The sequence below is a fragment of the Colletotrichum fructicola genome, assembly GCF_000319635.2.
Source record: "Colletotrichum fructicola Nara gc5 chromosome Unknown KSG_Nara_v1_contig03, whole genome shotgun sequence".
In the NCBI taxonomy this organism is placed as follows: Eukaryota; Fungi; Ascomycota; class Sordariomycetes; order Glomerellales; family Glomerellaceae; genus Colletotrichum; species Colletotrichum fructicola.
Window position 1 is genome coordinate 2133747 of NW_027094053.1, and position 12988 is coordinate 2146734.

Here is a 12988-nt window from a genome sequence, read left to right on the forward strand (position 1 = left end):
AACCAGGGAACCTGCCGTGCCCGCGAATTAATGAAGATGTGCGCTGCTTGCCCCACGGTATGGCCCCTTCATCATGAGGTAAGGTAATGGAAGATATCCGTAGCCGGCTCTGCTCCCAAGCTGCGCGAAACAAATACAGAAGCCCCTTTGATTTGGAGGTCCAGATTCCCTCGGCATCGCTTTCTCTGGTTGCAAGATTTGAAGATCCTGCGACTCTGCCTTGAATCTCGACGCCCCCCCCCTTGCCGCTCAATCCGATTGTTCGTCAGGCAGCCTTCCCCGTCTTCCATTTGTGTCAATTCGATATGGTCCAACACGTCGGCGTCTAGAAACCTCCTAGCCTTTCTTCTCTCTCGGGATTACTTATAGCGCCTCCCTCTTGACACTTGACGAAACACTTATCAACAGCCACTGCCGCCACTTGGACGACATGAACGCCTGCAGATTGCAGCCTGACGACCTCAGAGGTCCAGGCGCCCGAATCCTCTGACACATTTGCGCCGTACCACTGAAGCGTGGTTAGAGGGAATGGGCAGCGCGAAGCTTGTAAAGGAAATGCATGCGAACCCGCGACCTGGGTGCAGAGTGTACAGATAATACCTACGACATACCTCATACGGGATTGCGGGATCGTGCGCAAAGGGTCTCCATTGCATGTCTTCATTGACGACTGATGTTGAGCACGCTCAGCCGATGCAGCTGCCATCCGACAATTGCGCTCGCTCTATCCGTAAGCACAGAGCAGGCGTTTCCAGGCAACCCGCTCAGGCGGCGACTCCCGGCAGAGGTGTTTCTTGGTGTTGTTCAGACGACTAATGCATCTCCAAACCTTTCTTGCGGAGTCGCGGCTGTCGGACCACAGCGTCGACAGTGCAAGCCAGCGGGAACGCAACAGCAACTTGCAAAGGGGCAAATTATCCCCCTTTTACAGTTGTCCACGGCATTGGGAACCGCGTGATGTTTGTTTCTTGTGTCCAAGCTCTCAAGGCGGGCGCCGAGCGGCTCTTTTCGCTCGAGCAATCCCCCATATCATGCCTTCCCTGCCTTAAGTGAACCGACCCTGTTGATACCTTCTAGGTATCCGTAAGGTAAGGTACCAAGGTAAAGTGAGATACTATGTAAGGTACCTTACCAAGGGCTGCTGGCCCCAACCCGGCCACTACTGCCGGACGGGTCCCTGATCTTTGAGCTCTCAGGGCTGGCCGTCAGGTCCTTCCCCGGCCCAACGCCGTTGTTGACACAATTTTCCGCCTCGGAGATGATGTGTGGCAGCCGCCCAGTCAGCTTTCGCCATCCCAGATTCTCAACTAGCAATTACTAAATAACGTCGGCGACGAACTTTTCGCTATCCGTACCACCCGTCCGTTCTCTCGCCTGCGCCTAACCATGACTTGCCCAGGTACATTTGCCGACTGGCCCTTTGAGTCGTCAGGACCCCAATCAACCGTTCGGCCGATAGTGTCGTCACATCCCAACATGGGCCACAGAGTCCTTGGACCTCCAGGGCCTTCGGCACCGCTTGAGAACCGCACACGAACAACATCCAGGCCGGGTGGTTCTCCAGCCAAAGGCAGATCTGGCCTGATGGTCTTCTTTTGGTCAGGCTGTTCCTGCAGTAGCGTCGTTTTCTTGCCCTCCATGTTTATCCCTGCTATCCACTGGCTCTCGGGGCTCGACCCGGTCTGAGCCCCCCGGTCACCACGGCACCTACCAGCAAGCCGGAACCCCTCGCGTCCCTCCAACCAGGCAGGTCCCTGCTTGCAGGGCCATCGCCGCTCGGAAAGGCGCACCTCGGAGACACACAGAGTACGACTCTGGAATCCACGCGCGCAGAGCTAGTTCGGAGCTGGCGCAGACATCAAAACCCGGGCTCATCCGATCGCCGCGCCGTCTTTACTATGGTAACATGGCATCAGCTTCTCGGTACCGGCGTTGCGTCCCTGCCGCGTGGTGTGGCTTTTGGCGGCTTCAACTTTCGGGACCTCAGTTGGACTGGCCAGCAGCTCCAGCTCACATGCGAGCTACTCGTGAACCAACATGCCTCATCCAACCCGCCAGAGACGAAGAAGGCCAGGTTGTGCGCACAGGGTCACCCACTTGATGTGGCAATCATATCGCCACCATCCTTTGGGATCACACCTGGAGGCCGCCGGATTTGTCATTTCGGTTTCCCACCCATCAATGGCGCTGGTTGTTATTTTCTTCAACGCAATGGATTTTCAGTAGACCAGGTACTATGCATGGTATGTACTCAACTGCAGGATGGCGAGATCTGTCTTGCCACTGCAGGAAACGCAGCATGCTCGATCGAGTAGCAATTTGCGAAAACGCGAGGCCGTCAAGTCTACAACTATCCAATGCAACGGCTGCATACCATACCAGCCCTCAGCCCCAGTCTCATCTTCACATTAAGTCCGCCAGTGGATTCCTAGCAAGTGAGACAAGACATTGGGATGTCGTTGATAGCTTGACGAAGCTACAGGCTGGCATTACATGATGATGTATCTGCAGGTACATCACATTGATTACGTGCCTTACGGTTTTTATCTCCGGTCTGACAACTGAGACCGACAGGTCTGAAGGACACTTTCATCGAGCATCACTAAGAATAGTGTCCGGAGACGGACAACGCTGGCCTGCTGTTGGACACGATCCACTCGACGGCTTGACGGCCTGATCCGCGGGTGGCATTAGCTTCTGCGTGCAGTCCGCCAAATGCGCACGTTAGCGCACAGTTGTCAGCCGGATTACCTAGGTAGACGCAAATATCTTTATCTTTCCTGGCTTCTGTAAATCGTCTCGGCCGTGAATGACAGCTATGGCTGTAAACAAATCACGGAAGCCATGTTTGGGGTTCTTCAGGTGTGGTTCCACTTCGTCCTTTTGTCCTTCTGGCATGGACATAGCGGACGGTTGGCTTCACGGGCGGAGACGCCACGATGAATCCGTCGCTGGGCGCTGAACAAAAGGCTGCTGGTGTTCCAGGAACCAGGGCGGTAGTGGAGGATGGGTAGCGGCGGCGGCGTGATCGGCACTTTGCTGTATCGTGTTAGCTCGAGGCGGCGACGGTGACGAACAATCTAGCAACGAGGATCTCCAGATAAGCTTGGGCCCCCGTTGGGCACATGTAGCGGTGGCTTGCGCAAGGTGTTTTCACCTGAGACCTGGAGCAGCTAGAAAGGACGTGGGCGAGCAGACGCATCGGACAGCGGGTAAAGAGGCTTCGCAAGTGTTCTTTCTGACAGGCCGCCATCGAAACAAGCATCTGTTTTTGGGTGCTTTCTCAGGTGGAGAGGCGGTAAGAATGACGCGGGAAGGAAACATCGAGGTTGAGCTGTAGCCATGGCTATAGGCAGGCCAGCAACAAAGCGTCAACTTGACGAGAGACCTGAGGAGCTCGCTATCAGGCCTCTGGCATGCCCGATATCAGCAGGCGAAAGCCGTCAGCAAATGTTCGTGACATCGCAAAGGCTAGCTGGCAAATCAAGGGCTGGACGGTCTTCCCGGAGACTGAACCTATTGGATGTTTCGTCGACTTCGAAGGGTGCGCCACTGTCGTTCACGGGGGTCAAACTGAAGTCAGGTGGTATGCTGCGAAATCGAGCTGGCTTTATGAGTCAACGTTGGTCACGGCTAGACGCCATGGGATGAGCAACAGGGTTGGACGTTGCTGTCATAAGCTACATATCATGGAGAATTACCAAGATGATATTAGACGGCAGTGGGCATGAAGTACTTACGCCGTAAAGGCGTTCAGATGAATTGCTTACCGTAATCGTTGCTCTTGTTTTCCAACCCTACCCACCGTTTTGGAAACGCTGGGATGGAGTGCCTGAGGCATGCACCAGGCACACTGTGCCCGGTTAGCAAAGAGTGCTAAGGTATCCGTAACTCACCTTCAGGTGCTGCAACGGCTGGAGTGGAAGCTCCCCACTGTGGCCTGGCTCTTCCTGCTGCTGGACCGCGGAGGCGGGGGGAGATGGACTGATCCAGTGTCAGCTGCCATGCAGAACCGGAAACTTCAAGAAACTGCTGATCAGCAGGGCATTCTATGACCGAGCATGCCACCGCACTCGTCTCTACACCTCAAGGAGGTATGTTATTCCATTTGATGCCTCACAAGTGCTCTTATTCTCTGACTCGTCCCCTTTTGGTTCGCCCAACCCGACAGAGTCCAACATCGATTTCCTCCGAGCAGGCATTGGACCGCCTGTCAGCACATACTTACCACACAGTGAGGCAGGCACCTACGGGCCTGCCTACCTACCAAGTAAGGTACCTACCCTGCCACCTGTCATTGGCTCAATTAGGATAGCTCCCTACCTTACCTATCCGTACCTACCTACGGCACCTGAGGTACCTACTGGAGCATTACCTCATACTCCAGTATCGCCGCCCACCTCTGACGCAGCCTCAACCCCACCTTTCCCGCCTGTTGTTACTGCAGCTGCAATCATCTTGCCGACCATCTCTCGATTTTCCATTGGATCCTTCTATTTCGCTGTTCTCGCTGGCTTTACACCTTTGCTGCACAGAGTACAATCAAGGGCCAACCTCCTCCCATCGCCCCGAGGGTCTCCAGAGCTCCCACAAAACGCTGTCATCAATGCCATGTCCCCAGACCTGAACTCTCTTCCACCTTCATCGCCCCCATCTCTCCCCATTCGATCCAGAATGTCTTCATCCAACGGCGATTCTCCAATGCCACATTCCGTACCGGCCTCTGCTGGCGCCCCAGCCCGCGGCGAGTCTCCCACTGGCTCCCCGCGTCGCCTGTCTACCTCGTTGCAGGCTGCCGCCACCATGAACGCGGGTCTTCAACACGAACCATCCAGACGTAAGTTGGCTCGCTCCTCAGCATGGCCTTTTGTAACTCACCTGACATGGCATCTCAGGCTCGTCGAGCGGCTCGCTCTCGCGAAACCGACAATCTCCTGGCGCCGGCCGCCGACGATCGACTGTTTTGATGAATCTGCAACTGAACGATCCCTCAGTTCCCGGTCCTGGTGAAATGGTCGCGGATAGCCAGCATACCCAACATAACAGCGGTGTCAACACTGCCAGCCCTCAGCCTATGGCAAGTTCGCCTCTCATGGTAGCCGGCGGTGATCCCCATCACAACCGTGCTCCTAGCTTGGGAGAGCTCCATCAGGAGCTTGAGGCAGAGCAAGAAGCCCAAGTCGTAAGTGTCCTTCTTTCAAGCCCCCTCCCAGTTGGATCTTCTGTTTCAGGGGCTGCACCAAGAAGCTAATGATAATGCCATTACAGAACCGGCTGCTTCACATGATTCGCCAACAGCAACTCCAACTCCAGCAACTCCAAGCCGCTCAAGGACAAGGCTCTTCCGCCATCGAAGACTCTGCAATTACCTCCGAGAGATCCAATCAGGGCACTCCTATCTCTCAGCCAGCCGCTGCCATACCTCCTTCGGGAGTCGCGCCTCTGCCCTCTTCCGGCTCCTTCTCTCGTTCCCCTGGAGTACCTCACCACCCTCGGAGCTCTTTCGACATGGCGAGAGTGGATATTCAACGTCGGTCTAGAACCCCGAGTCGCGGCGCCTCCCCCAGATTGCGATCAACCTCTATGAGCGGCGACAGTGGCGATCATTTTCTTCTCGGGGGCCGCGACGAGAGCGCATTCTACCAAGCAGAAACTCAGATGCTGGTTAGAGAGAATCAGATGCTGCGTCATCGCATTCGTGACCTAGGCAAGCCTGCCCATGTGCGCGGTTCGGTTGTGGGATTCATGCTAACAGGTGTTTAGAGAAACAATTGACGGACTTGGTCCCTGGCATCACAGCTCACGGTAACCCTAGCGAGCCCGCCCATTCATCTCATCTCACGAGAGCTACTTCAGCGGGCGAAGAGGATCAAACCACTGCACGAACCACCCCGTCCATCGTCGCTGTTCCTTCTGCGGTCGAGGCGACCAAAGAGACGTCTTAGCTAAGCTATGGCGTGCAACATGATGTTCACAAGGGGAGCGCGCCTTGTATAGGTTATGTATAGGTTATGTTTCCGCGCACTCAAATGGCTTTCAAATCTGGTGTTCGGTGTCACAAATAGCCCGATATTCTTTTCTCACGAATGCGACGACATGGCAACGGCGTTAAGGAAGTACGAACCAGGGTACAGGTCGTCACCCATATTTTTTAGGCAGGCAGCTTCAACTCAACGGAAACACGGCCTAGCAACCATAATTACACACTCACGTCTTCTCATGTTATCCCGATGATAATAAAGCTCTAGGCTGTCATCTCGCGCGTGATATTATGAGGTACGTCCTGTGGTGATTACGCGAGAAGGCTGAACTTGGCCGGCCACAGAACAACCATGTTAGCACGTTCAACCACTTGGTATGGCTACTTGAGACTTGAGTGTGGTTCAATGGATGGAGTCGTTCATGTGCTAGTCAATGAGAGCGTGTGTATTGTTGCGTCTCGGGGTTTCTGACATCTTGTTTTCGCGAGAGAGTAGCGGTCGGAATCCTCGGGTACTCTCTATTGGTCCATCGTAGGTGTGTTCAGCACAATGCGCAAGATGCTTGGGGCAGAAGCTCAGTAAATGCGATTGATCAGCATAAAGAGATGCACGCTCACGGAGACTGCGTCGCCTTGTAGCATGTCGTAAAAACAGGGTCGCACTAGGTGTTCAGCGCTTTCAAGAGCGACAGTACTGCGTAGAGCAGCCAGATTTACCCGATGAATGTAGGATGGCCTCTTCCCATTGCAAAAGGTGGGAAGCTCCCAATGCAGGAGATCATCAAGCACCACAGAGTGTCCACGAGCTGTTATACAATAGTTGGGTTTTGTGCTCATCAACCTTGTAACGTAGATGATTCGTCGCTCTGATGGCACATCACTCGTTCGAAAGGTCATTTCTTTCAGTAGAAGGACCTCAGTCAAATACACATTGAATTCAGTGCAGTTTCCCTCGGGGAACTACAGCTTGTCCGCGGCGAGCGACTGGTTCTCAGCGTCTTCCTTCTCTCACAGTGCAGCAGATTAGGAGTCCTGTGGCCTTGAACTCTGATCAGCGCTGTATAATTTGTTCTGCCTACTCTCCCCCGGTCTTCATCAGAGCAGGCCCACAAGTGGTGTCGTCGTCGTTGATTGAAGCCAACGAGTTAATCTGGTACACAGCTGGTTGAGACACCGGGAGCCTATTGGGTGCCCCCTGCTAACACTTGAAGCGGACCCGGCGTCCCGGAAACACCCCGGCAGGTCCCCGGTGGCGTCATCGGCACTTTTAAACATCTCTACCCACTTCGAGAGCTCAGGCGTTCCAAGCTCTGCGAAAGAACCACCTCGAGTCGCCATTCTTAAACATGTTGCTGAGGCCGTTTTGTGCGAGATCCATCCATGGCTTGGGCCGGCGGACCCGTCGAGGCTTCTCATCCACGGCTTCGGTGAGAGCCGACTTCACCCACATTGTGAGTTTGGACTGTCACCGTAACTCTCGGATCCGCGTCGGAGGCCGCTCCGTTATGCCGGCGCACGCCATAACACGTAGAATTCCGCCACGCACGACGGCCCTTGATCGCCGGGTGGAACAAAAACGAGAAGACACGGGCTAACTCAGATGACAAAACAGGTCGTAGGGGGCGGCGCGGTAGGTCTCGCAACAGCCCGCGCACTCGCCCAACGCCCGGGAACATCCACAGTTGTCCTCGAGCGCCACGGCGCTGTCGGCACAGAAACGTCCTCACGCAACAGCGAAGTTATCCACGCCGGTCTCTACTACGGCGCCGGTACCCTCAAGACGGAGCTCTGTATCCGCGGCAAGGAGCTCCTCTACGCCTTCTGCCGCGAGCGTGGCGTCGCACACGCCAACACCGGCAAGTGGATCGTCGCGCAAACGCCCGCGCAGCGCGAGGCTCTGCAGCGCGTGCATGACTTTTGCAGAAACGAGATCGACGTGCCCATTCGATGGGTCGGCGAGGAAGAGGCGCGCCGCCTGGAGCCGGGTGTGCGCGGCGAAGCCGGCATTCTCGACAGCCCAACGACGGGTATTGTCGATTCGCACGGCTTGATGGTCGGCCTGATGGGTCTGTTTGAGGATGCTGGCGGCGAAGTTGCGTTGACCTCGGCCGTGACGGGTGTGACGCCGCTGGGTGAGAAGGGCAGTCAGGGGTGGGAGGTGCGTGTTCGGGACTCGACCACGGGGGAGGAAAGCTTAGTGACGGCCGAAGTGCTGGTGAACGCGGCAGGTCTCGGATCCGTCGACCTTCACAACATGATTGTGCCTCTCGAGAGAAGGCGGGCTTTGTTCTATGCCAAGGGAAATTACTTCTCGTACTCCAGCTCGAAGCCAAAGGTCGGCAGGCTAATCTATCCGGCGCCCGAGCCGGGTGCTGGTGGTTTGGGCACGCATTTGACACTGGATCTCGCTGGGAGGGTGCGCTTTGGACCCGATGTGGAATGGGTAGACTCACCCAATGAACTGGCGGTCAACGGTTCACGGTTGCCCCTGGCCATTGAAGCCATCAAGAAGTACCTGCCGGAACTCGACGAAAGTTGTCTCGAGCCAGACTACGCCGGCATTCGACCCAAGCTAGGACAGTTGGGCGCTGTTGCACAAGGCGCAGGTTTCCACGACTTCGTCGTAAGAAAGGAAGAGGGATATGAAGGCTGGGTGAACCTGCTCGGCATAGAATCTCCCGGCTTAACAAGTTGCTTGGCCATCGCGGAGCGGGTGGATAAGATTCTGTACGAATAAATTCTTTTGTCATTCATTCTGTGTTTGACCCAGTCTCGACCGAGATCAGAACAGTATGCCCCTAGATGCATATTATACATACAAGATACTCAGTGACGCTGGCAGACATGCATCAAAACACTCCTCCCAAAGTTGTAGTGCTAACCAGACACCGTATGACGCGACATACTTCACAACGAAATCGTTTCTGCTGTTAGCTCTCCTTCGCAGCTTCCATTTCAACTCCTCGAACGCCTATTCCGTGAAAAGAATCGATGGCAAAGGCTGTTATTGCCGCGATCTGCAATAGTACCCGTAACCGTAACGCCTGTGGAAAAGAGGGATGATTACAGTGACCATGCTTATCGCAAAGTTAAGTTCGGGCGGTACTTCCGCCCTTGTACATCGACGTGAAACTCGTAAATACCGTTTTCTGCGCCGACGTACCTAGACTCGTCGTCAGCACACGCCTGATTGATGTGCCAAAGGTGGCCTTACAAAATGCGGCCATCCTCGCTCCACGAGATCCCAGCCGTGTTGTCGGGCTCTGGAGGAGCCTCATGAACACCATGCTCTAGCACGACGCGTCGCCGAGCATTGCGCTCCTCTAGCTCGCGGATCGCAACGGAGTTGAGCAGTGGCAAAATTGAAGACCGATCTCTGTCACGATCTCTGGTGGCGGTGCGCAGGTCTTGAATATTACTTTCGAAAGACAGGCTGTACACAGCTTCCAAATCGGCCCATCCGCTACCGGAAGGCGTTAAGCTACGCAAGTCGTTGGCGGTTCGCTGGGCAGCAGCAGAGGAGTCACCGGGTCGAATGCTCGCAGATCGCCTCGGAGGATGGGCATTCATCATACCCAGCATGCGCTCTCGGTCAGGGCTCGACTGTAAAATAAGCCGATGGGCATTGCGTATCCGCTCTTGGGCCCGTTCTCGCGAGTCTCGGATATTACCTAAGAGATCCCCGATGGCGCGAGATACACTGCCAGGCTGGAAGTCGCTGCGCTCCCCTGTTGTACGGGTCGCATCACCTTGCTCTACCATGCTGCGAGACACACTACTGCTTCCCGCGCGCGTCGTAGCTACTATGATGTTAGAGTCGTGGTCAATCAAGCGGGGAGTAGCGGCGCCCCGATAAGAGGGTCAGCTGTTGAAGGGTTGACAGACTTGCCGCCTGCTCCGCCATACGGGCTGCTATCCGGTCTCTCTGCTCTCTTCTCCGACGTTCGTCTTGCAGAGCTTCAAGCACCCGCGTCTCATCGGGTGTCAAGGCCAAATGATGCCTCTCCGGACCTTCGGATCCTCGTCGTCGGCGACTTTCTCCAATACCGAGCGGGGCGGCAAAGGGGGACGGCGAAGCGGTTTCCCGCTCGCCACGACCTTCCAAAAGACGAGGATCAATAGTCGCGCGGTCAAGCACGGTAACGTGCTCGTAGTCGCCCTCCGCACTGATATCCAGTACTTGACGCTGTACAAACCCAGATCTCAAGTCAGCTACGCCTACATGACCGCGATCTTCTGTCCACGCCAAGAGATCGTAAGGACCGGGGCAGAAAGCCATGTCACGGACAGCTCCAGAGCCTGCCATTGGTCTCGATGAGGTGAAAGATGTCAGCAGAGGATCGGTAACATCTGGATCTGTCAGCCCGGCAACATCATATATAGAGATGGTGCCGTATTGAGTGCCCACTGCCAGATAGGCCCCCGTGTTCGAAAAACATGCAGCGAAGCTACCCCTGCTGTCGGAGCCATCATCTCTTCGTTGACTCTTCAGCAAGATCTTGCCGCACAGTTCCCAACGATGCTCGGCCTTGTCGTCCGCCCTGAAAGGACCATTTTCGTCGATGGTCGTCTCAACACGATGGTGAATATACAAGAACGGATCGTCCAGGATGGCGACGAGAAGCCGACCGTCGGGAGATATTACGGCACGATTGACGTAGTCCGGGTAGGTCACTACATCCAGTGGCTCAACTTTGTCCTGACCCTCGAAGTCGCGCAAGCTAACCAAAACCACAGTCTTGTCGTTATTTGCCAAGACAGCAGCGGGCTCGGTGTAGGCGCCATGATGCATAGGACCAGCGATAGGCGGGAACCACATAGTTATGCAATTGACGCGGTCACGCGCCAGCTTTTGACTCTTGGCTGTGTAGCTTTTATTCAGTCGACTGCTCATGTTCAACCGTCGTGACTGCGCAACGAGAGAAAAGACGGTATCTTCGGGGCGCGGTGAATCTGAGTCGAATCCGAGGGGTAGTCGAGCGTCGGGTTCCAGGTTCAGCTGGAGGTCAAGGTCGTTGCCGTCATCGGCGGTGCTTTCGAGCTGAATCGCCGTAAACTCGCCAGTCTCTCCCCCACAGCAAATCCATCCGCTCTCGGCAACTAGGCATCGTGGCGAAAACGAAAGGAGCTTGACAGTTTCGCATTCCTTGGTGGTGGTGTTGAGACGCTGGACATGGTTGCTTCCAGAGCCTCCGGGGAAATATATTATGTTTTGCTTCTCGGCGCTGATAAGAGATCGTAGTTGCCAATGTCTGAAGATGAGAAGATCTGTCAGTATTGCCCGCATGTGACAGGGCGCATTGGAAAAGGTCGAGTATGACTGGGAGGACGCACTGGGATCGGACTGGAATGCGATAGTGCTTTCGCGGCTTCTTGGAGATCAGGTTGCTGGTCGGATAATATCTGCATTGGTGTGGAGTGAGTATGACGATGTGCATTGAAGAAGGGTGGATGATGTCGTACGAGACGCCATCTTTCACAGCCATGATGGCCTATGGCTATGGGTCGGCCGGAGGAAGGGTCAGTAGGCGTGCATGTAGATGCGGAGGCACGCGGTATGGGACGGCGAGGGTGGTGTGTCGAAGAGGAGTTCGATTCTACGGGAGCACAAGGAGAAGGCGAAGATGTGGAGGGCAGTAGGCAAAGCTACCTAGCTAAGCGGACATTGAATGGTTGCAGGGTCGGATGTTTGGAGATTATGTGTGAGATGCAGATTGCGCGAGCGAGAGGCAACTTTCCGCATGACGTCCAGGTCCGTGTATGGCAGGAGGGGCCTGGCCTCGGTGACCTGTCTGATTTGATTACAGCTGGTTGGCTGGCGGTGTTGCGCTCTCGCTTTCGACAAGAGTTGCCGTGTGCACTCAGTGTCCCGGGCGTGGTGCCTTGCTGAAGGGTGGGTACGCCGGCCCCACGGGCGGGGAGTACACTACCTATCACTGGCCTCAGGTCCTGAACCACCTTACCTAAGGCAGGTAGGTGCCGACGGAACTGAGTGTGATTGGGAGCTTGGGCTGCCACCCGCTGCAACCAAACATATTGCCTGCTCAGGCATGGATCAAAAGCGATGTACACTACATAGTACACGCTGGAGGTAGGCAGTCGGAGCTCCGTCTGCTACGCCTGGGAGGGACTGGGGAGGCTTAGTCAAGGGCCTCATCCTGACGTGCGAAGTTGGAACTCCCATCTAATCAACTCCATCATCGATCTGAGTTCCGCAATAGACAGGCACAGTAACAGCGTGCGCAATACTTCTTTAAAAAACTGGGTAACAAAACCAAAGCTATACTTCTTTGCACCTCTGCAATCGACATTTCTGATGGCACCAGTTGCCGGGAGATACATAATACCGACTTGAAGTAAAAGCTATTGTACTGCACAAGCGCAGTATGCGCCTCCACAGCTTCTCAGTTCTCCGTCCAATGTTATGATTCCAAACCCTGTCGCCAATGGATCGTGGCCGAAGGCCCTTGTCAATGGTCATCGATACCTGGCTCCATCATCAAATCCGGATGAATACCCTTCGCAGTCAAGGTCTCAGCAACCACCTGGCTGCCAGTACGTATGTAAATTCAAAGGGAACTCGCGGACAATAAGCATGACGAGATAGACCCAATAATGAGCCAGAGGTGCTGGAAACGAATTGTCTGCGGCGCTCACGTGAAGATTGGAAGCACTACAAGAATCCAATTGCATCGTCGCATATCTGTTCCACGTCAACAGGAGCGCCACCCGTTGGCCTCACGAGCATTGAAAATTTCTAGTTCAGCTGGTCTGGCTCCGTACCCGGCGTTTAGTGGGAAAGCCCATGGCCTGCAATTGCCGGCTCTTCCCGTCTCTGGGAGGCTCCAGCATGTTCCTGCCATTCGTTCGTCACGTGCAGTACCTCTATCGACCTAGGTACTCAGCCCCTCATTGCTCAGTGTACGTAACAGGTGAGGCGACACCACTGCCACGGTTTTTATTATACACATTTTTTTTTCTCTTCTTCTATTATAACTAGAAGTAGAA

At 55.0% G+C, this 12988-nt stretch overlaps 3 protein-coding genes across 3 annotated transcripts; 2 read left to right on the forward strand and 1 right to left on the reverse strand.

Moving 5' to 3' along the window:
* Positions 1 to 4061: 4061 nt before the first annotated feature.
* CGGC5_v005365 (uncharacterized protein) lies at positions 4062 to 5945 on the forward strand (the record flags this gene model as incomplete). The annotated part of the gene is made up of 6 exons (XM_066151442.1): positions 4062 to 4094; positions 4240 to 4270; positions 4316 to 4837; positions 4896 to 5182; positions 5269 to 5698; positions 5764 to 5945. 6 exons carry the CDS (start codon positions 4062 to 4064, stop codon positions 5943 to 5945), a joined length of 1485 nt encoding a protein of 494 aa, XP_066009261.1.
* A 1381-nt stretch (positions 5946 to 7326) lies between these two features.
* CGGC5_v005366 (L-2-hydroxyglutarate dehydrogenase) lies at positions 7327 to 8717 on the forward strand (the record flags this gene model as incomplete). Its single annotated transcript, XM_032035632.1, has 2 exons — positions 7327 to 7431; positions 7593 to 8717. 2 exons carry the CDS (start codon positions 7327 to 7329, stop codon positions 8715 to 8717), a joined length of 1230 nt encoding a protein of 409 aa, XP_031885439.1.
* A 341-nt stretch (positions 8718 to 9058) lies between these two features.
* CGGC5_v005367 (Uncharacterized protein) lies at positions 9059 to 11466 on the reverse strand (the record flags this gene model as incomplete). The annotated part of the gene is made up of 5 exons (XM_032035633.1): positions 9059 to 9143; positions 9195 to 9780; positions 9866 to 11232; positions 11315 to 11383; positions 11444 to 11466. 5 exons carry the CDS (start codon positions 11464 to 11466, stop codon positions 9059 to 9061), a joined length of 2130 nt encoding a protein of 709 aa, XP_031885438.1.
* Positions 11467 to 12988: the final 1522 nt, after the last annotated feature.